Raw genomic sequence first — 25,214 nt, 5'->3', positions numbered from 1 at the left:
CATCCAGGCTGGGTCCAACAGGCTAAGCATTATCATTGTACCCAGCATTAGCATAAGGAAGTGAAGTTTCCTGTTAGTGTTAAAAGTTTAGTAATCAACTATTCTAGATTCTATGCATAACTGAATGAACATGTACTGTAACTATAAAGTGACATTTTATATCTGCCACCAATTAAAGTTACATGCCATGAAAATAATCGGTTCCCACAAAACAAACACACACATGGATTTAGTTTCACTTGGAATTTCCTCTGGCTGGCTGAATGTTTGCCAACTTCTTTATAAAGTACTGCATACAAAAAATTCAGTAGGCCTTGGATTTTCTGATATTTATGTAGTGCTTACTGACTTAAATTAGAGTTTTACTTCTTTTGGAGGGCATAATTTGGCTTTATGGCCCACCATAGTTACTAAATTTCAACACAAAATGTAAAAGTTAATCTTTGGATATAAAGGATGATCCCATACTGTATATCTTTACTTAATAAGTTTATTTATTCAACCTGCATTTATTAAATGATTATGTTTCAAGCACTGTGCAGTGGGAAAAAGAAGATGAATAAAACTTCTGTGGTCTAGCCCTCAAGTAGCTTATGCCCAAACCTGCATCTTCCCAAACCTGTTTGTTTTCAAATACAGCTTTCTCTTTGCTGGTTTTCTGTGTCATCTTTTAGGCACATATTGAAAAAATGACCTGCATGAAAGTGATTCAGCTTTTACTATGATCATTTAAATTATTTTAATACAAATATTGACTTTTGCTTTATGCACAGTACTTATGCATTGTTTTCAGAATTCACTAAATCTATGGTAGTTTTGTCAGATTTGTACATTTACTGATAACTAGCCTGTTAATTCCCATTTTATAGCTGTAGAAAGTAATTTTTTTTTTTTTTTTTTTGCGGTACGCGGGCCTCTCACTGTTGTGGCCTCTCCCGTTGCAGAGCACAGGCTCCAGATGCGCAGGCTCAGCGGCCATGGCTCACGGGCCCAGCCGCTCCACGGCATGTGGGATCTTCCCAGACCGGGGCACAAACCCGTGTCCCCTGCATCGGCAGGTGGACTCTCAACCACTGCACCACCAAGGAAGCCTGAAAGTAATATTAAGTCACAAATATAAAGAAAGCCAGCTATAAATTTATTCCATTTTAGTAAATAAATATTTATTCTATAAATATCTATACATTTCTACTAATTATACACACAAGCATTCATATTCCTATATATTGTATATAAAATGTACATATGCACATCCAACTTCAGCCTAGATTTTGTACCTGTTATTACAAGTTCACTGTAACTTTGTGAATATCAGTTACATCACCTACTTGTCATTAGATGTATAGGAGGTCTGTTTTATTCTTGAACTCTACTTATTGATTTCCCTTCCCTTTAAATCATCAAGGCAAGTTTGGACAACAGTTCAGATTTGTTTTCTCTGTCAAGTCTGAGAGAAGAGATTTAGAAACCAGGCTTTTTGATTAGAATACGTTGGCAAATCTTTTGGTTTGAATCCTCGGGTCCCGGATTGATTATTATTTAAAACCCTTATTATCACTAGCTATACCTAAGGGTAAGTTGGCATATTAACAGGTTGTAACACTTATCTTGCAGAAACAGTTCCATCTTTCTCTTTGTTGGAGGAAATTTATACCATCTAGTATAAATAATAGAATAATGACTGCTGTGTTATAAGTTGTAACCAGAATTTTCCTGAAAGGAGCTGTGATTTTATTTCCTTTGGAATATTATTAGGTAAGCCTTACCTAAACAGTTATTATATTTTCCTCCAGTTTTAGTGTTATTTATTTCTTTATTTTTGATTGGGTATACAAGGTGTGTGGTAAAGATTTTAAAAAACACCTTTGCATAAATCAATATATCTGAGTATTATTAGAATGCAGAATACTAGAGTTGAAAGGAGGCTTACAAATGATCTAGTCTATGTTTCTCATTCCACAGGTGAGGTCTAGAAAGATTGAATCTTCTAGGTACCCACTGTGAAGTTTAGGGGCTGATAGAGTAGTCTTCTGACTTCTAATTTATTTTTTTCTTCTTCTTCTACTAAGGATGACTATGCTATTGCTATTTTTTTATTACACAGTTTATGTGCATTATGAGGTACTATACCTGGTTGCTGTACAGTTACAAAAATGTTGCACACACACACACATACGCACACATGTCATGTTTGCAGAGTCTACCAGGCAAGAATCAGCAATTTCTCTTTACTAAATATTCAATCCCCAAATTGTATTCTTTTGTCTAGCTTTCAGCTTTCTCATATGAAATGAGTACTCAACATTTTCTTTTCTTTTTTTTAAACATCTTTATTGGAGTATAATTGCTTTACAATGTTGTGTTAGTTTCTGCTTTATAACAAAGTGAATCAGCTATACGTATACATATATCCCCATATCCCCTCCCTCTTTCATCTCCCTTCCATCCTCCCTATCCCACCAACATTTTCATTTATTAAAAAGAAAGTTGAAAAAAAATTAGAAACATCACCATTTGCTGTCATGATAGAAATAGTTAATTCAGGCAAGAATCATAAATGAATGTTAAAACTCATGGGTGGAAAGTTTGAGGAAGAATAGGACATTTCCATCATCACAAAGAATCTCCATAAGATACTTATTAACTGTAAAGTGAAAAATAGTAATGTGGCAGTGGAGAAATGTGGCAGATACCACCTTACATAGGCAATGAAAAGTAACATCATCTATAATGGGACAAATCGACATCATGCACCTCTTGATATGGTGTGCTGAGCCAGAATAATGGGATGAGTTTTGAAAAAAATAATCTTTTTTGCCTTTGTATTTTTTGAATTCCTTAGAATAAAAAAATTTAGACTTTATATCTTTTATGTCTGAATCTACAAAGAAATGCATGGTATTACTAGATCACTTTCAGTATGACCACTAATTTTCTTTTTTTGAGATTTTCTTATATGGTTTTATTAATGTGACTAAAAAAATACAAGAAAAATGGCTTTGTTGACACTCCAGAAAGTAAATACTTGCTATTATTAAAATATAAATGAAAATATTTAAAGAAATCTAAAGTCTCAGACTTAGATAACACTTTCTTCAGAACATGTGACTTCAGTTGGTCAATGACACACACTGCTGCCTCCTCATTATGTCCTAAAGAAGCAACTAATGCTGGACTAGCAAGTTAGTTCAGTTAAAATTCATTGTTAAGAGGCCAGTGTTACAGGTTTGATCTTATGTGGGTGTTATTTTGTTCTCTGGCTATGCATGTAACGTTGGCAAATCGGCTTGCAAGTTTATGATTTTAGTTACTTGGATGTTTTAAGTAAGAGTGTGAAAGGTTTTTGAGAGAAGTTATAAATTGCCTTCCTTTGAAACATTCAGTTACCTTCACCTTAAAAAATACTGTTTCTTAGAGGATGATTTCAGTTGTATTTAAAAATATAAGCTGTTAATGAACATTACTGTGATTTGAAAAATAAGTCAAATATTAGCTTCTCTGGGATATATTGGGCAGCATCGTGTGTGTGTATTTTACATACATGCATACATGTACACACATTTTATATGTGTATATGTGTATATGTGTTTGTATGAGAGAGAACATTAAAATAATGACATGTGCAGAGTCTTAAAGAATTTCATTAGGATGTTTAAAGACAACTAACAGTAGACCTAAAAGATTTCAACATGAGTAAATGTATAGTTTGCACAGTAGATGCTTTTTTTTTAAGTTATGTATAAACTGAGCTTTGCAATATCATAACTTAAAAGTACTAGAGAAATACCACTATTTCAAGATGGTATGAAATGGCATTGGTGACTCTGGACTATAAGTAATTTTTATGGTTCAAAAGAGTTTTGAAATTTATTTTTCTTGGCTGTTGGCAAACTTCTCTAGTTATCTAATGTGCTATATTCTTGACATGGACAGATCACCTATAATATTGAATTAGTATTGCTGTCTTTTTATTCTTAGCTTCTTTCAGTAAGGCTAATTAGAACCAGTTATCTTGTAAGATTTGGTGATGTGTATAATTCTTTTTATAGCGAATGCAACTAACTAGCAAATTATTTTGCTTACTGTCTGAAAAGCTGTTAGATTTTAAGATTGCATTCTTAAAATATGCAACATACCATATGAAACATTTTAGCTCTGCATTACAGATGTCACCCTAAATTTTCAAATGCTAGTTATCATTTTTAACCTATTATCATTCATTTTTAAACATTACATATGAATGTATTGACTAAATAAGGTTAAAATGATCAGACTTTTAAAATTGCAGTGTTGGCTTTTAGTTACTTTGAAGACTAGATGTTGCATTACAGTGGAATTTGATATTGAAAAGGGAATATTTCTACAAATATTGAATTAGAAAGTAAACTGGAAATCCGTTTCTTCCTTGGCTGTTGTTCCCTCTCGTCTCCCCCTTCACCACTGAGGTTTTGAAAAGGCCAATTCTCTTTTCCTTGTTCCCCTTTCTCCCATTTTATTTCTTAATTACTACTGGTTTCTGCCCACAATACCTCCTCCCTGACAGCAAGGCCATTGCAGCCTCCTGATTTCCATATTCAGTGAACAAGTTTTAGCATTTCTTCTTCTCGGCTTTTCTGAAACAGTTGATACTACTGATCGTTCATTCATTCCTCTCTTAAAATTCTGTTCTCTTTTGGCTTCTGGTCAGACCATTCTTTCCTGGTCTTCTCGTATTGTTTCTTCTCAGCATTTCTGTGGCCTCCTATTCCTCTCAGGAGGAATGAAAAGTGTAAGATTTAATAGTTTGGGACTTCCCTGGTGGCGCAGTGGTTAAGAATCTGCCTGCCAAGGCAGGGGACACGGGTTCGAGCCCTGGTCCGGGAAGATCCCACATGCGGCGGAGCAACGAAGCCCGTGTGCCACAACTATGGAGCCTGTGCTCTACAGCCCGTGAGCCACAACTACTGAGCCCACGTGCCACAACTACTGAAGCCCGCATGCCTAGATCCTGTGCTCCACAACAAGAGAAGACACCGCAATGAGAAGCCCGTGCACCACAAGGATGAGTAGCCCCCACTGACCACAACTAGAGAAAGCCTGCGGGCAGCAACAAAGACCCAACACAGCCAAAAAAAAAAAAAAAAAAAAGATTTAATAGTTTGGTTGATATTCCTTTTTAGATACAGCTAACCAGAAGTTGTACATGTACAGGAGTTCATATTGTCTTTTAAAAAATTAATTTCATTCAATATATTGGGTTAGGAAAGAATTTTTTTCTATGCCTATTCTTTACTCTTAATTTGACATGAAAATTTGCATTTGCTTTTTCTTCAAGTAGTCTCAATTAAGGATGCATAGACTATCTGAATTGCAATAACTTTGTTAAGGAAATTTATATTAGGTCTTTAAATAAAATTTAATATATTCCTAAAGAGGAATCTGTCATATCATCTAATTGTTAAGGATGATTAAACTATTTTTTATTTTATAATTGTACACTATCTGTTTCTGTTAGCACAGAGCACTTATAATATTGTCAATCACTTTTCAGTACGAAAATGAATCTTTTTTTTTCCCATTCAAAGCCTTAAGTATTAAAATGCTTTTCTGAGGTGTTTCTTCAGATGTAGAACTTTAAAGTACCATTAGCCAAGAACAGGGACTTTTACTTCATATATAAGAATTCTCCAAATGGCTTTGTACATATGAGCCTCTTGGCCACAAAATTTCTATTTACCTTGACTTAAGTTAATAACAAGACATACTTTATGAACAGGCATTCTAGAATCTGCCAGAAGACTTTTCAAACCAAAAATAAGGATATATTTCCTAAGGAGTGTGAGCTCAATAAATCAGGTGACTGGAGTTGGGAAGGGATAGTGCTGAACCTATTTGTAAACTTTGGGCTTCTGAATGTTAATTTTAAGCTTCCTTTTTAAAAGGCCAGTGTTTGTAGAGCTTATCCTGTCAGCAATATCCTGTGTCAATTGTCAGGTCATGTTTAACGTGTGGAGATATATTAATCGGCCATAGCTAGCACTGTAAGAGGCCGGGATAAATAGAGGGCTCAAGCAGATGAAGAGGGATTAACTGTGTGGATTGAGCAAACTCTTCAATCACTGAACCAGTGATTTTACAAAGGATTAGCTGCTGCTTTTACAAATATTGATTACTGATTTGCTACTCAGAATGGAGATGACATACTTGTGCAGTTGCTGTGTGGTGTGCTATGTGAAGTGAACATCATTCATATTAATGGATTTGTCATAGGCATTATAGAAACTGACAGATTTATTATAGCAGTTGCTAGAACTGTTATGGTTAAGGTTGTGTCAGCATATCTATTAAAACTTCAGGATTTTGGAAGTTTATAGTATAGCCATAAAATTTATTTCCCAGGTGGAAGTTGGAATACCATTTATAGCCTGGCACAATTATTTTTGTGCATATTTTTACATGAATCAGTTTGAAAGCATTTAAATTGACATAGAACAAAAAATGCATTGTTAGTTTTGTAATGTCAAAAACTTTAGATTTATTTCATTTTGAAAAAAAATTAATTTATCATAAATGCTTGTTTTCCAACCAAGAACATGTCTAATCCATGTGGACTTCTAAAAATCCATCAGTATTTTTCCCAGAATATGGTTTATCTTGAAGACTTTCGTTGTTTCTATAATCAGGTGGAGAATTTTAGAAACTATAGAAATATCTGGATAGTTAAAAATCAGACTATTTTGTTTCCCTTAAGTGACTTTTTAGAACACTAAAAAATCAGTAGTAAAAAATCAGAATTATCTATAGCAGAGAAAATAGCTTCCTTTAATCTTTTTAAGAAATTGGTTTTCTTTCTTACAAATATTTTTATTATGTCACAGTAGGAAGGCATTTCAAAGAGCTGAGTTGTATCCTGAGGGATAAGCTAGATGCTTTCTAGGCAGTGAGGGTGGAGAGGGGTGGTAAAGTGAGGAAAGGTGAGGAGAAACACGTTCCAGACAGAGTGAACACTTGTGTGGATACATGAGACTTGGCCTATTTGAAAATAGCCAGGTATGTGAACATTCTTAAGGTTATATCTTCATATTAGTTGAGGGGATTGTTTTTCAAGTTGTACACTTGTATTGATTAAACTAAATCTTCTAGATCAGTGGTTGAAGTTTTTCTGGCTATGATTTAAATAATATAAATTGACTTAATTTAAATTACTTAAAAAACTGTAGACTGTCTTTTTTGTTTTTCATTTAAAAATTCTATTATGTAAAATTTTAAACATAATACATGCTTATAACAAAGAAAAAATTGTTTTTCCCACCTAAAAAAACTCCCTAGCCATATGAATCGTTAACAGTACGGAATGTGTCCTTACAGACTTTCCCCCCCTCAATTGTACAAATGTATTTGTGCTAGAATAAATATGGTATCAGACTTTTTAAATTAATGGGATATCACTATACATATTATTCTACAACTTATGTTTTTCACCTGAGTATGATGAACATCATTAGTACTACACTAGTACCTATCTTTCCACATTACTACACATAGATCTACATATGCATATTTAAATAATATACATTATTTAAAATGGTTTTATAATATCCCCATTGCTGGACATTTTCCATTTTTCTGCTGTCGCATGTAGTGTTTCAGTGACTGTTGTGGCACACACCATTGTGAACCTGTGCTTTATTTTTTGTAGGATGGATTCTTAAGAGCTGAATTCTTAGAGTATTGTCAGATTCTGCCATACAGCCGTAGGCAGTTACATTCCCCAAAGCAGTTTATGAGAGAACCATCTCTTCCCACCTTCCCTGCTATTTGATGTCATTAATCTTTTTAGTTTTTGCCAGTCTTATAAGTTAAAAAGTAGTATCTTGTTTTAGTTTGTTATTTTTTGTTTTTAGTGAGGTTTGTTTATTTATTCAGCAAAATTTAACGAGTACTTACTGTGTCCCAGGCACTAATCTAGGCACTGGAGATACACAGTGGATAAGACAATGTAAGTCTCTGAGTTCATGGAACTTACATTCTAGTGAAGGTAAGGACAGCTGGGGAAAGACAATAAATCAGTAAACATTCATCTTTTCTTATGTTTATTGGCCTTTGTATTTATTTTGTGAATTGCCTGGTTCATATTTTTGACCTGCTTTTCTGTTAAACTGCTGTTATCTTTTTCTTACTGATTTGCAGGAGTTCATTGTCTGTTGTGACATCCATGCAAATATTTTCCCCATTCACCCCTTGAAAAAGTCATCCTTTGATAAATTAATGATTGTACTAATTCTTATCCATGTATGGATTTGTAATATCATACCTGACTTCTTTGGCTGATAAGAGATCATTGGACCAAGTGTCAAATTTCCATAATTTTCCATCCTCTGAGTGATTTTTAAGAGTTATTTCTTTTCTCTAATTTAATGTATTTCGGTAATTTTTAAGAGTAAATTAGAACTTTGAGTCTTGCATGAGACTTGAGGCTATCCAGATGAAGGGAACTTAATCGAATTAATTAATCTAGTTACTAACTATAATTTTATTCTTAGGGAGATAGATATAATATTATATATATAATTTTTTTTCAGTGAGAATATACATCATCATCTATTCAGATATGATTTAATTACAGACTGAATTCGTAGAAAAACATGTAATGGAATATCTTATCATAAGAGCTTACCATATCTGGATTTATTTTGAATAAGTTGTTTGATCATTTATTCATATGGAGTTTGAGTAGGATGTATATCCTTTAGATTTTAAGTCTTTACCACGTTTTTAAGAGGTCATTGTGTATTTCAGACATTCATGAGCCAACTACAGATTCAGAGTTCAGACTGTTTTACTGCCTTAAACTCCCCTGAGGTAACTGCCAGCACCTTACATTTCAATGAGAGACCACACCTGAACTTACCTTGGTGGGATGTTCATGTGTGGCTAAAAAGCACTGTTTGTCACATGAAGTTGCATCCGTTGTTGCATGTTGCTGACAAACATTTTATTCCATTAAATATTCGATGGGCTTGTTTTTTGAAGTTTTAATTTTGAGTTTTAATTTGAATCAAAAACTTTAGTAGTGAAATTGTTCTGGTAGTGACAACTCTTAATAAGGAGAAAAGGAAGCCATGGACAATTGGGCTGTGTCAGGTCTGTGAATCCAGGGCCGAGACAGTCCACACAGTGAACAGATTCCTGGATTGCCTTATGATGTGTAACTCATAGTAAATATCAGTTTTAATATTTGGCAGTTGATTTTTTTTATATCATGGATACTAATTTTTGAACAACATGCTAGAATCACATGGTTAAAAATGGGCACTTTTGGGCTTCCCTGGTGGCGCAGTGGTTGAGAGTCCGCCTGCCGATGCAGGGGACACGGGTTCGTGCTCCGGTCCAGGAAGATCCCACATGCCGCGGAGCGGCTGGGCCCGTGAGCCATGGCCGTTGAGCCTGCGCGTCCGGAGCCTGTGCTCCACAATGGGAGAGGCCACAACAGTGAGAGGCCCGCATACCGCAAAAAAAAAAAAAAAAAAAAAAAAAAAAAAAAAAAAAAAAGGGCACTTTTTTAATACTATATGTTCAGTCCCAATTTATTTTTTTCCTTTGCACTGTAATTCTTACTTTATGTTGGTTGTTATAAAGTTTGGAACTGAATTAGAGTGTTATTAACTGTGAAAGTGGGTATTAAGGTGGAAAGAAATACCAGAAGGATGTTCTCTTTGCTCTGCAGTTGTGATAGCCCTTTCTTGCTACCTTGCTATTTAAACACTCCTGTGTTTCCTGTCACTTTCCTCTTCCTCTGGTCTTCATCAGTGGGAGACTGCACGGGCAGTGGTTAACATATATTAAATTTTTATAAACTTATTTTAATGACTCAAAAGTTAGATACTCTATAAATAAAAATCATCATCCTCATGATCATTTATATGTCTGGCATTTTCCTTCTGTTTTCAGTTGTGACTGCAGAAGTGTATTTTATCTACTTATTGATGTTCTTTTGATTTTCTATTAAATATTATCTTTAGAGCATATTTTACAAATCCTACAAACAAGTGTTAAATGAGGTTTTAAAATACACCACCAAGAACAATATTGTATACTTCAATATCGTACTTCTACATTTTAAATAAGTATCCTTAGTTTTTTTTTTTTTTTTTTTTTTTTGCGGTACGTGGGCCTCTCACTGTTGTGGCCTCTCCCGTTGCGCAGCACAGGCTCCGGACGCGCAGGCTCAGCGGCCATGGCTCATGGGCCCAGCCGCTCTGCGGCATGTGGGATCTTCCCGGACCGGGGCACGAACCCATGTCCCCTGCCTCGGCAGGCGGACTCTCAACCACTGCGCCACCAGGGAAGCCCCCTTAGTTATTTTGATGCACACTCAAGTTTGAGAATCACTGTCATGATTCCTTACTCAAAGTCCAGTAGAAAAGACAAACTTGTGAACACATTATTTTATCCTAATACTGTAGGTACCATGTGAATGTCTCTCTCCTGAGCCAGTCCCACATATGGCTGTTAATAGTACTCTGAAGCTGAGGACCAGAAAAAGAATTATGCATGTGAAATGCTTTTATTTTCAGGTACTAGAGAAAAAAATGCTACGCATTAACTGTTCTAATATTGAAGTTTTAATTTGTATTCTGTAGTAGTTTACTAAGTTACATAACTAACAATGCTTTCTAATTCTTTTAGTCACCTAGGTGTACATAAAATTACCAGTTCATACTGAAGAGTAGACTCAGGGCTTTTATTATTCTCAGTAACATGTTCTGTGGATGTTTTATTTATGTGTAGTAGGCATGTGCTTAAACTTTTTGCAAGCTAGAATTATTCTGGCACTGAGTTAGAACTTTAAGGGCAACGGATGATTTGTTTTTGTGTTAAGGTGATCTTCATCTAGGCCCTGCAAAGCTATTAAACCTTGTAAATTTATAAATAAGAGTATGTATCAACATTACCCCCAGCTTGGCTGCTTGTTAAGGGATATGGCTCTTAAGCAATAACAAAAAAAAGCTGTGTTAGCTTCTTGCAGGGATCATATCTTCTGCCTGGGATTCAATGTTTACCAAAAGTTTGATCAAAACAAATAGTATTTTAGAAGGATTGTCTGAAAAATGTGCAGGGTGTCTATTCCTCTAGGCATTCTATGATTTTATCCTTAAGTTTAACAGAGCTGTTTCGGAGTTGTATACTTGGGCTACCTGGTTTTGTACTCTGTAGAACCACTTTTACTGAATCTCATTTTGGCATTATGCTGTTGACTCAATGTGAGTCATGTGATGTTATACAAAGCAACCCTATGAAACTTTTATTTTACTTACTGTAAAAATGTTATTCAGGATATTGAGAACACATGGGAGAAATTTCTTTCTCTTTTCAGTGCTAGGAACCAAGAATAGTTGCTGTTTGTTTCTCCCTGAGCAATCATCTGTATTTATCTTAATGGGCAGTGAATCACATGCTTTATTATTTCTTGCTTCATGTTGGTTGTTATAAAGTTTGTAACTGAATTTTTTGCCCACTTCTGTTAAGTGGTGGCTTTGTAGTTCCAACTTGTTTTGTGTTCTACCCTCACTCCTAGTTTTGTCTTAATTTTTTACTTATATAATATATATTTTTTTAGGGCTTCCCTGGTGGCGCAGTGGTTGAGAGTCTGCCTGCCGATGCAGGGGACACGGGTTCATGCCCCGGTCCGGGAAGATCCCAGGTGCCACGGAGCGGCTAGGCCCATGAGCCATGGCCGTTGAGCCTGTGCGTCCGGAGCCTGTGTTCCGCAATGGGAGAGGCCACAATAGTGAGAGGCCCACATACCGCAAAAAAAAAAAAAAAAAAAAAAACCCAAAGTTAATTCCAGAACTCAGTAGTTAAAACTTGTACAGATTTTTTAAAAATCTTCACTTTTAAGTTGCACTTTGGAAGTGATGCCTCACTCTAAGTCTTAGAAAAATAAATGCGTTTAAAGAGGTGTCAGACTGGGTGGGATACAGTTAATATGGGTTTGTGTGTGTGGCAGGGGAGGAGTGGATTAGAAGACATGTCAGTGTTGGAGAAGGCTCAGGAATGTGGCATTGAGACACCCAATGCTGGATAAAATTGTGAATTAAACAAAGTTTATTTCTTTAGATTATTTTAAGAAAAGAGGTACAAAAAAGAAAGGATGATAAGACCTCTTTCTCCCTTCAATTGTAATTCTTTCTTCCCCCAACTCTTAACTCTCTCTCTTCCCTACCCTAACTTCCTCTTTTACTCAAGGGGTTTCCATGCTGTTCTAGGCCTTTTCTTCCAACTAAAGCATTCTGTGATCTGGACCTATTTTTCCACCTTTCCCTGTCCTGCATACAGGAATGAAACTGCATACCTTGTTAATGCCAAGATTAGTTGTTTTATACCCAACCGACTTAACATCTGAAATAAGCCTAAGTGATAGATACTTCTTGCCTAAGACAGTTTATATTTTTCTCTGAAGTTGAAATAATTATTTTTCATTTTGAAATAATTATTTTTAATATTTAAAACATTTTTAAAGATAAAACTTATTTCTTAAATACGTTGGATATATTTAAGCATTCCAGTATTTTTTACCCCTGATTCAAGGGAAAAAGTTAAAACAATAGATTAATAAAATTGCTAAAATTGGGTAATACCTTACTTAGGTTTTAGGTAATTTGTTTTTTATTTTCATACTTTGGACTCTTCTCCATTTTTCAGATTCTAGACTCCATTCTTTTAGCTTGCTGTTGGATTATGTCCATTATATACACAGTTTGATTTTAAGGCAAAAGTTTCTGGACACAGTATAGAATTCTTGAGTTATCTTTTAAAAACAGTTGTCTTGTGAATAAAATACCTACCTAACTATAAGAAATTTGGACTCCACTACTTCCTTTCTCCTACTGAGTTAATAGGAATATAGTAGGCACGTGACACTTGTTTATTTGAATTTTTTTGACCTTGTTACCATTTTGTATATTTCAGATTCCCAAATGTCCAATTGGAAGAAGACCCATTCCTTGTCTGCTCTTGTAGGATGTTAGTTTTAATGTCTAATATCGATCTTCTTTAGAAAAGTAGGACTATTATATAAGAAATACATGCTCATTTTATAAAAAGAAGACTAGTCTATTCAGTATGTGTTTATTTCCTCAGAGTAGTGAACATTTGTGGCCACTTAAGGAAGCCATGTATCAGTAACCGTCTGCAGTATAAATAAGCTGTCCTGGATTATAGGTTAATTATTTTTTCTCCTCTGAGTTAGGATATAATTTCTTCATCAACCACTTTCATGTAACCAAAAGGAAATCTTTGAGCTGCTTTTAAAATAACTACAATGCTTAACTCATGCAGTTACCAAATCATACGTTTTTCCATTTTTCTGATTAAAATTCCCTAAGCAACATTACATTGGCATTGGCATCCATTCATTTGAATTAATATTTAGATATACTAAATATAATAATATTTAATTATAATTAATAAAAGCCAACATTTACTGAATGCCTACTGTGTGCCAAAGGATTAAGGCTCAGTGCTAAACTTATTTTTGGGACAAGGGTGTGAATTTTGATAGTGAAACAGAGCTGATAATATAATTGTGAATTTGTTGGAATGTTGTAAATAGTGAGATAATATAATTGTGTTTGGCAAATGTCAGCAGCTCTTTGTTGACGCCTGCCAGATAGGTTTATATTAGCCTTACCTTTCTTTTCTTCATGTATTATTATACCTGCATTTGTAGTCTTAATTCTTTGAATCAATGTGAATATTGTTAAATGCTGACATACTGTTGATCATTGTAGGTATAGTGGTATGAGGTCTAAATGATGTGAGAGTTCATGTTTTTTAAAGATAAGTTACTACTTTTTATATCTTGTTACAAATTTTCAATTTCTATCATCAAGAAGTATTGTTTATATGTTTATGGTGTTAAACAAGTCAAATGGTTCTTCTAAGAACTTAAAATCTGAAGTATCTAAAGGGATTACTATTAATACACTTTTTAAAAAAAATTCACATGTATATTAAACAAATCCTACATGTTGGACAAATAGCAAAAGGGGTTTAGAAAATCAAAATTTCAGTCTGAAAATTTGCCTTTTTTCCCTCTAGGAATCAAATAAAAGATTTTATATTAGAAACATGAATTTAGAATTCAGAATAAGTGTTGCTTGTGACATCAGATTTTATTGATTTATCAGGTAGAAATTTAATCAACATTTTTCTTAAAGCAAAAGCTTCAGGTTATGTATATATTCACCTTTGTAAATTCTAATTCCTTTCCTGCTCCTCCTCTTCCACTTCTCCCCCTCCTTTTTTTTTTCTTTTGACCAGTAACTTTTTAAAGTTGAAAGCTATGCTAAAGGTACCCATTTCTCTTCAGAATATAAAGTTTCTTCTTAAGATTTAGAGCATTTATTTTATATGTAAAGAACATTTATTATGCCTCAATGGATATGAGAGGGTCATGGGACTTCTCAACGAGCCTTATCTAGCCAAGTAGGGGTAATTAATGCCTCCCCATGCCCAATTACATCAGACCTGAAGACTGAAAAGTTGCCTCTTCCTTGTGTAGTTTAATTTCATCCAGAATGGACAGTGCTTAAGAGTTTGTTTCAATCATCTGAAAGATACAAAATTATTTATAGGATGTTTGCAGTGAATCTTCTTATTTTTACCACTGTGGACAAACCACTTGGAAATTTTTTCATGACATACAACAATCATGTTAAAGTATTTAATTAATATGTTTGCTTTCTCATTCTGAAATGTCATCCAAATGATGCTTTTCACAAAGAAATTTTGTGTAGTTCACTTAAAAACTCTACGTGCCAGTTATATAAAAGACTGAGCACAAGCATACTTCCACAGAAACTAAACTGTGGTCTTGCTTAGTTGAAGAAGTAAATACTTTGTTTTCAGGAGTCTTATTTAGAAAGAAAACTTTCCCAAATGGTTTTATATTAGCTAAAATTTCATATTTCTATGTGATACACTATTTCTATGTTTATTTTTTGTCAGTGTAACCTAGTTTAATTTAAAAAGTGCTATTCATCATTGTTTTTCTTTTCTTTTAAAAAAACAAATCAAACTACAGCCACCCTCTTTAATTTAGTGGTTAACTAGGACTTGTTCACATAGATGAGATTTCTTTATGTGATTTTTATTTTATGTACAAAAAAATTATACTATATAACTTTTACTTTCAATGGATCAGATGGATACATTGATTGAACAACTATTCAAACATTTACACTGGCTTTCCCTAAAATTTTATATGTATTTCAAAATTAGTCCCCATTTTAAATATATTTTAATGATATTGTTTTGTGTTTACTGAGCAAAATTGATCCACCACGGAACTGAAATTAGTGCTTTAATTTGAAGATTTCTTAAGGAAAAATAACTATGATTTTATAACTACTGGATATTTTTTAAAAACCCAGTTGGTAATTCTGTGATGAATTTGTATATAATAAACTTCCTATCAAAACAGTTTTTTATCATAAACTATATTAAAACTATTTCTGTTGGTGTATTCCATAGAAACTTTCATTAGATTGGTTATTTTCACTTGTTGGAGTTCTAATAAAATGCTGAGGCAACTGTAGTATATTTCTAATGAAGTCTGTAAAAATATTGAACTCTGTGAAATTATTGAGCAACCTACCATCATGATCATGAATATATGATTTCTAATTGACTTAACTTTTGGCTTAATCTATAAATTTTTTGTAAGTATCTAATATTTGTTTATGATAGTTCTATCAGATCTATCTACCTAGTTTTAGACTCTCAAATGCCCTAGAAAACCCTAAGGCATACTCATTCACAAGATTTCTCTGTGTGTATAACCAGGAAGAGAGAATATTTGCTATGTACTCAAATTATAGCATTTGATTTGGGGGAAAAGTCATTTTATGTTTTACTAGGTACAAATAGGGATAGGCATTCTTATGTAGGCAAGAATCAATATGCATCAAAATTCTTGAAGAGTTAATCCAATGTAAAGAAGCTTATATGATTTATTTGATATTCCTAACTTCTCTTTCAGGGGTTTATTGCACTTATTTATAACAGTTTCCTAGTCCATTCATTATAGAATGTAGGTCGAAAAATATTGCCCTTTAGAGTTCATTCTGTTACATAATATTACTGTGTATTTGGGAACATAATATATTAAGATATAATGATACAGAACAGTTTTTTGCTCTTGAGATTCACAGAAGGAGAAGAGGGACTAATCTATGGAATGAATCTGAAACAAAGCTGATAGACTTGGACTTAATTAATTTGGGTAATTAAAAGTATACTGAATCTATGAGATCTGATACTTGATTTTTCTAAAATGGATTACTCACTGCTTTTTCCCCTTTACTTTCCGTAGGGAACCAGTTCCCTCCAGTTGCAGCACAGGACCTTCCTTTTGTGTTAAAGGCTGGCTACCTTGAAAAACGCAGAAAAGGTAAATCATATGATTCTAATGAAAAACCTAAAAATCTAAGACTCTAAGAAAACCTGATGATATTATCCAAACCACAAAATACAGCTTTTAGCTCTAAATAATTTTTAATAACAAAATAAAACATGTGGTCAGGTTTTTTGTTGTCAACCTTGGTTATTTGTAGATGATTCAGGAGCTGTTTCCTGCCTCTTGGAAGAGAGCTGTGGGCCATGACTGTACTCTCAAGGATGGGATTTCTCCCACTTATCCCACCCAGCTGAGCAGTGGGTTATCTGTACCTGACCTGGCATATGCCATGTTTGCCACGGTTCAGATCAAGCTTAGCATATTGTCTGCCATTTTCTGTTATTCATTCAGTGTTCCTTTCCATTGACTATGATAATTGGGAGTTGACCATATGGTCTCACTTTTTCAACCCCAATATATAATGAAAATGAAATATGGAGGTGGTGTTATGATACAGGAAATGAAAAGCAGAAAGTCTCTTCATTACCATTCTGCTTATCTCTCAGGTAGTCCCTTTGGGCCTTCCTATTTATATTCCATTTGCTTTTCTTAGCTTTCTTAGCTGAATTTTAAAGCTGAAAGAGATAATAGAAATCTAGGTCAACCCCTCCTCCCTGTTTTTTATGACAGATGAGAAAATGAGACCCTGCTGAATCAATTATCTTAAGGCTTTATAGGCAAATACCTTTCTGAGTGTTTCCTGTCAGGAAAGTTTGTTAGCCATGTAGCTGATCCCATAAATGTAGCAGCCCCATCTTTGCTGTAGTGTATTCCTTTTTTTTTTTAACATCTTTATTGGAGTATAATTGCTTTACAATGGTGTGTTAGTTTCTGCTTTGTAACAAAGTGAATCAGTTATACATATACATATATCCCCATATCTCTTGCGTCTCCTTTCCTCCTACCCTCCATATCCCACCCCTCTAGGTGGTCACAAAGCACTGAGCTGATCTCCCTGTGCTATGCGGCTGCTTCCCACTAGCTATCTATTTTACATTTGGTAGTGTATATATGTCCATGCCACTCTCTCACTTTGTCCCAGCTTACCCTTCCCCCTCCCTGTATCCTCAAGTCCATTCTCTAGTAGGTCTGTGTCTTTATTCCCGTCTTGCCCCTAGGTTCTTCATGACATTTTTTTTTTTTAGATTCCATATATATGTGTTAACATACGGTATTTGTTTTTCTCTTTCAGACTTACTTCACTCTGTATGACAGACTCTAGGTCCATCCACCTCACTACAACTAACTCAATTTCGTTTCTTTTTATGGCTGAGTAATATTCCATTGTATATATGTGCCACATCTTCTTTATCCACTCATCTGTCGATGGACACTTAGGTTGCTTCCATGTCCTGGCTATTGTAAATAGAGCTGCAATGAACATTGTGGTACACGACTCTTTTTGAATGATGGTTTTCTCTGGGTATATGCCCAGTATTGGGATTGCTGGGTCGTATGGTAGTTCTAATTTTAGTTTTTTTAGGAACCCCTGTACTGTTCTTCATAGTGGCTGTATCTATTTACATTCCTAGTGTATTCCTTTTAGCTTTGTTTTATGTTTTGTTTTTTGTTTGTCTCTTGGAAAAGAAGATACAAATTATTTAGTCATAGAATTTTACAGCTAAAAGGAGCCTTAGAAATCATATTAACTAACTTTTCCTTTTACAGTAAGGGAATTGCATTATATTTATAAAGGTAATATATATTATCTAAACTGTTCCTTTTCCCTCTTTATTGTAGATCACAGCTTTCTGGGATTTGAATGGCAGAAACGGTGGTGTGCTCTCAGTAAAACAGTGTTCTATTATTATGGAAGTGATAAAGGTAGTATTGGCGTTCAGTTATATCAGCTTCTGTTGCATGAGGGTTTTGGGGGGGCATTTTACTCCACCCCCCTACCTTTTGGGTGCAGAATAAGCTGAAGACAAATGGAGAAAGAATAACTAAAAATTTTAATATTATAGCCTAAGGGTAATTAATAATTCTGTTATTTGACAAATGCTCCAAATTCCAGAATGCCCTAAAAGTTAACACAATTGTCTTTTTAGGAAAGAGAAAAATAACTTTCATCCGTGTGGCTTTTTACCTCAGGAATTATTGATACTTATCATCCAGGCTGTAGTTGTAGAATTTCTTTAGGGTTGTGGGAGTTTTGAAGGGAGGAAAAGATGTTTTCTCCTTCAAATATTTTAAAAGAATAATTTAGATAAAATGAAACATGTGCAACACCTTTCTCAGCTTCCTTTATGGACTTAAGTAACAGCAAACATCTATCCAGGTTACTGTTCTAAGCACCTTAGCTGTCTAAGCACTTTAGCTATATTAACTTGGTTAACTACAGCTTTGTGAGGTAGGTACCATCATTAGTCCCACTTATTTTACTGTTTGGAAAACTGAGGACAAGGAGGTTAAGTAACTTGTTCAAGGTCACAGAGCTGGTAATGGCAGTTTGGGGATTTGAACCGAGACATAATGGTTAGAGTCCATGCTCTTAACCACTATTATCACTATGTTAATTTAGAAACAATGATACATTTTGTAACTTCACTTGCTAATTAATAACTTACTCATAGTTCACATAATTTTAAGTTCATTATTTGAACAAATAAAGCCGTAAAATACTGAAATTGAAAGAATATAAGCTTTCTTAGTTTTGCTTTTATCTAGGAAAAGCAGGTCAGAAGTTGAATCTTATAAAGTAAGGGTTGTATATAAATAGCTGACATTCATTTCCAGAAAGGACACATAAGGAGAAAAAAAGATGTAAAAGTCCAATATCACTGAATATAAACTTTCCCATCAAAATGTTTATCAGTGTTGTTTGGAAGTTTATATTTCATTTGACATTATTTGCAGTTTTTAGGGGTTTTTTCCTTATTATAAAATCAGGCAGATATGATTATTGTATTTCAGATAAATTTTAAATACATGCATGATGCTAGAAGTTGGTCTCACCTTTTGGTTAATGGGATTATCAAGTTGAGAATTAATTTAGTGGCTAGTTTGCATTCTGTCACTAGTTTACAATATGTTCATAAGTAGAAATGGAGTCAGTGAAGTGTAAGCTATAAACAGCTATCAACAGGTAGCCTTCTTTCTTCTGCTAAGGCTTAAGCAGGTGATTTTATCAGAAAATTTACAGTCCAAGTTCAATTATGATTATCATAGGTCATAAACACGTGTTACTATTATAGAAATAAAATTTTGTACAGTATTGTGAATTGAGATCAAGATTTTGCTTTTTCATAAAGACATGTCTTCTATTTCATAAGACCAGGGGAGGGAGGTTTAAAATCCTTGTGACTTTGGTTCAGTTAGTCTTCTCATTTCTAATTTCTTTAAAAATCAGTGAATATTAATGTCTGTTTCCTTCACTCCTAGTGCTAACTGGTAAATACCAACAGTTAAGTCAAAGATTAGCAAGAGTTTTCCCAAAATCTAGGGAATGTTTATATTTATTTCAAAGTCTAATAAATAAATTCTAGTTATTTGGGGGAGATACTAGTTAAATTCCCATTTCTATTCTTACTTGATGAGGCCTTGTGGTAATAACATTCTTTGTAATTTGTATTTTAAGTACTTTGTGATCCATTTAGCCACTCTACCAGTGCAGCTTTTAAAAAATTACTATTCTCGCATTCCCTTTTTACGTGGATCTTTGAGGATCTGGTTTATATTTCCTTAAACTCTTCCCTATCTGCCACTATGAAGCCTCCTGTTTCCACTGAGATTTCAGATCTGTTTTTAGTGGTTCTTTGGAATTCTTGGCCAGTTCTGCTTTTAGGGACTTGGAGGGGGCAAAAATCTATATTTAGACAGTTTTTAACTGCTTGTTTGGCATGATTTTAATTTCCTTCCTTTGTGTCCTTTTCTTTCCAAGAAAATGTACATGTCACATGAAATTTTTATTTTCTTTTGTGAAATCAGATAGCTGATTTGTACAACATTGTTTACTGTATATGTGAACCACTTTACCTAAACTTTGGAAAGAGCTCTTTAGATATATGAGAACTATAATCCTCCAACTAAGTAGGATTTAGATAAATGGATTGTAGAGGCACAGAGGAGTTGATACCACTTACTAGGTTAAACTGTACTTTGTTACTGTTTGACAGATACATAGTTCACATTTTCTAACTTACGGTATGTGCCAAAAAACATTTTGACCCATTAAGATAATAATGGCTTAGAAAGAGTAGTTCCAGCCTGTAGGGTAAATAATACTCTTACCTTTGTACCCCTAAATATTATCTGTATTTATTATTCATGGCCATTTGGGGACTTTAAGTTTTATACACACACACACACACGCACACACACACACATATATATCTTAACATAACATACTTTATCACTTTCTGAAATCACATCCTTCCTTTCATCTCTTTCCTCTTCATTTGAATCTCATTGTCATGAATCTCATTTATCAAACTTCTTGGGTCCTAGATGCTCAGACTGCCATCAAGGTTGTCCTTCACTCACTGATTTATTCATTTTTTAATTTGGTAAATGTTTATTGGGTACTTGATAGATCCTGGGCATGGGGGATCCAAAGATAATCCTGCCTTACAGGTACTCACAGTTGGAGTTTTGTGGGTATCAGTAAGAGAAGAGAGGAAGTCATGGGATCACTCGGGGCTGGGCGGGTAATTTCAGTGTGGTACAATAAGTGATTTAAATAAAATATCTTTGGATCACAAAGTGGGGGTGGGTAATTTCCTGGGGGAGTTAAGGAATACTTCCTAGTGGAGAGGACCCTTCATTGGGCCTTAAAGAATGAGGAGTTTGTTGGATGAAAAAGGGTAAAATGGGCATTCCAGGCAGCAGAATGGCAAAGATTTTGAGTTTCAAAAGGCCTTGGATGAGATCAGAATTGGAATCAAGGCAGAGCATACAGTGAATGAGGGGAGGGTGTATAAAAGGCTAAAAAAGTGGGTTAAGATCAGATTAACAAGAGCCTTATGAGAATAAGGTCCTTGCTAACTATTTTATTTTGAATATGGCTTTTAAGCATAGGGCTCTATGACCAGAATTGGTTTTTAGGAAGTAATTGTGATAATATTGTGGGGCATGGATTGGAATGGATAGAAACTGGGTCAGCAGGATCATTTAGGGGGACACTGAACTAGTCTATGCAAGAGAGGAAGCTTCACAGGAAGCTGAGAGGCACATGGAGGATTTAGTGCAGGCCCCTCCGGCTCCAAAGCCATGTTCTTTCCACAACTTGGTAGTTGGCAGGCCTTCCAACACACCTGTAAATGATGGCCCATTTAGGAACCTGTTCCAAACTCATGTTTTCAGGGTGTTGTTTTTTGTTTTTCTGTTTAACCTCCATATGATCTTGAATCAGCATTATGAAACTTATCTCCTCCCACTTTTAGGGGGGAGTAGTTAGTTTGTAGTACCTCTTTCCTTCCCACTTAAGGAGTTTTGCTGCCCCTACCCCAAGTCCCCAATTAAAGAAAATTCTAGTGCCACCTAGTATGTGGCAGCTGCAAGTAGCCTTGGTCCTACCAAGAGTCATTCTAAATGTATATCAAAAGTTATTTATTATATCACGTGGTTGTAACTTTTTCATTGTACTATCTTTTCAATGTATAATAAAAGTCAGTAGAAAATTGGGCTTAATACAGATAATTTAAACTAACAAAACCTGTATGTTGGCGGGGAAGTAAAATTTTTCACTGAGATTGACCTCTCTGCTCTCTCACTTCCCTCATTATTTCACCACTGATAGGAAAAATAGGACATAGCTCTTCAGTGTGGATGACAGTTATAAAGTGTTTTGATGTTGAAATAGCATCATAGTTCTCTTTTAATATTTAAAATTATTGTTAAAGTGACAGTGTTTGTATAATTGGAAGTTCTGTTGTTTTATAACAACAACTTTAGTAACAGCCATAAAAGTTTACCTTTTTTCCTGGTTCATTTGATAGAGGCAAATTCCTGGGTCAGGGCATCAGCATTTTATAATTATATCATGAATATATACAAAATATGTAAATTAAATCTGATATTAAAAAATCATACTATAATTTTGTTTGTGTAAAGAAGGATAATATCTTTGTTATTCCTTAAGAAATAGAAATAATTCTGACATGATAGAAATGAAATAATTCTGATATGCAAATACTAACTTTAAATTCTATCAAAATAAATGTTAAATAAAAGACCTTTATTACCCTGTAGCAGTACAGAGAAGTTAAAATGTACATCTGATACTTAGAAGGACTTCATCAACATGAGGAAATATTCATGTACAATCTAAGTTCTATTTAAAGGTCTCATGACGATGAGTCCTGTTGGTTTGCAATAAACCAGGACACAGTTTGATTTAAAATATATCTATACATCTGTTTATAGATGGAAGAGATGTGTGTGTGTGTGTATACATAGATAGATTGAAAGTAATATATTTTCAATAGATCTGCACTGCTGTAAGTACATAGATGTATAGATGTTACTGTATCTATCTGTGTGTAATAGATACAGCAACATCTGTAGCAGTAAATATACTTTGAAAATCTATGTGCCGGGTATTATTAATGCTAAGTGGTATCGTACACTGGCTCAGAGGAGTGGGCACAGAGGACCCATGAAACAGTATAATATGCAGGAGCTGGCTCACTGGGGCAGTAGGTGAGTGAGGGCTGGTGAGACTGGAAGAGGTGGAGCCAAGCTGGTAGATTCCCTGGTCAGGAGTTTGTCTAAGGGACAGTTAATGTTTCTAAGCATTGCAGGTAAGTAGATGGCATGACAAACTTTGGATGTTGGAAAGATCATGTTGACAGCTGTCAGAAGAAGGTAAGACTAGAGGCAAGATGTGTTTTGAAGCTGGGAGTGGCTGGGAATCCAGAGAGTTGTTTAGCACCTTAAGTGCATGAAGGAGCCGCAGGTTATGTTTTTAGCCATTCTCACGTTGCATGACATTGCATGGGTAGCAGCAGTGTCATTAATTCTGTTAATTATCGTAGGAGGCCCTAAGAGGATAACATGTATAGGATATTAAGATATTCTCTGTATAATGTTTATCGTTTTTTTTAAATTAGTTTATTTATTTTTGGCTGTATTGGGTCTTTGTTGCTGCGCGTGGGTTTCTCTAGTTGCGACGAGCGGGGGCTGCTCTTAGTTGCGGTGCGCAGGCTTCTCATTGCGGTGGCTTCTCTTTTTGTGCAGCACGAGCTCTAGGCACGCAGGGCTCAGTAGTTGTGGCTCGCGGGCTCTAGAGTGCAGGCTCAGTAGTTGTGGTGCACGGGCTTAGTTGCTCCGTGGCATGTGGGATCTTCCGGACCAGGGATCGAAACCATGTCCCCTGCATTGGCAGGCAGATTCTTAACCACTGTGCCACCAGGGAAGCCCCTATATAATGTTTATCTGTATGTATGTATAGTCTAATAGACCATATCATAATTATTATCTGAATTTCAATTGTGGAGGAAAACAGTAAGTATAGCCAAAAAAACTAGAAACATGGTTTTAAATTCTGGTCTACGAGAAATTTAATTTCTTATAATTTATTTGTTCGCCATTCACAGCTACCTCATACTTCACTGTTTTTTTTTGTTTTGTTTTGTTTTTCGGTACGCGGGCCTCTCACTGTTGTGGCCCCTCCCGTTGCGGAGCACAGGCTCAGGACGCGCAGGCTCAGCGGCAATGGCTCACGTGCCCAGCCGCTCTGCGGCATGTGGAATCTTCCCGGACCGGGGCACGAACCCACGTCCCCTGCATCGGCAGGCGGACTCTCAACCACTGCGCCACCAGGGAAGCCCTTCACTGTTTTTTAAATCAAGTTTATTCCTATAGTTGAAGGTGTGTGGCGGTATACAAAAACCACTTGGTTCTTATGCTTGCAGTGTACTTTTTTTTTTTTTTTTTTGGCTGCTGTGTTTTTTTTTTGTTTTTTTTTTTTGCAGTACGCAAGCCTCTCACTGTTGTGGCCTCTCCCGTTGCGGAGCATAGGCTCCGGACGCGCAGGCTCAGCGGCCATGGCTCACGGGCTCACGGGCTCACGGGCTCACGGGCTCAGCAGCTCCGCGGCATGTGGGATCTTCCCAGACCGGGGCACGAACCCGTGTCCCCTCCATTGGCAGGCGGACTCTCAACCACTGCGCCACCAGGGAAGCCCCTGGCTGCTGTGTTTTGCAGGATCTTAGTTCCCTGACCAGGGATTGAATCCAGGCTTTTGACAGTGAAAGTGTGGAGTCCTAACCACTGGACCACCAGGGAATTCCCACTTGCAGTGTACTTTTATTTTAAAGAAAAAAAAAAAAAGGTTTTATAAATACCTAAAATTTCCTGCCGCCAGACCGTATGAGCGAAACTTTTAATTCTAACTAAAGTGCTTCCCTTTGGGCCCATACATATTGCCTATGTTTGTTATTCAGAGCCCTTTGGGGCCCTTAAGTAATAAATATATATGGCATACAGTATTTTTCACTTAAAATAGTAATAATTTGATATTTCCTCATGGTATAACTTGGAACACTGGAAGTATATTTCAAGTGACTGAATTAGCATTGGCAGCTGTATTTCTGTGAGCTATATAAACAAGGAAAATGTTCATGTGTCTTTAACTGAGGGCCTAGAATAACTTACTAATCAGTTGGATAAAGTTTAGTGGGAGGTTTAGTATTAACGGGCATGTTTCCCTCTTTCTTACTAGTGAGCATTAATACTTATGGAAATAGCATGAGTTATTCACTAAGAGGGAAAGGCCTTTTTAAATATAAGAAGCAGATATTATCAAAAATTTCTGAACACATTTCATATCTTT

The 25,214-nt window shown here is 35.3% G+C and overlaps 1 protein-coding gene across 1 annotated transcript in view; it reads left to right on the top strand.

Moving 5' to 3' along the window:
* The window catches only part of SKAP2 (src kinase associated phosphoprotein 2), a gene marked incomplete at both ends in the record, with an annotated part of 146,906 nt that overhangs the window by 60,951 nt on the left and 60,741 nt on the right, over positions 1–25,214 (top strand). Inside the window, 2 exons of the mRNA XM_079711518.1 lie at positions 16,358–16,435; positions 18,182–18,265. Coding sequence (XP_079567644.1) covers positions 16,358–16,435; positions 18,182–18,265 — 162 coding nt within the window. The remainder of the gene's footprint in view (positions 1–16,357; positions 16,436–18,181; positions 18,266–25,214) is intronic.

The sequence above is a fragment of the Hyperoodon ampullatus genome (assembly GCF_949752795.1).
Source record: "Hyperoodon ampullatus genome assembly, chromosome: 9".
Classification (NCBI taxonomy): domain Eukaryota; kingdom Metazoa; phylum Chordata; class Mammalia; order Artiodactyla; family Ziphiidae; genus Hyperoodon; species Hyperoodon ampullatus.
This window is presented reverse-complemented; position numbering and strand designations above follow the sequence as displayed.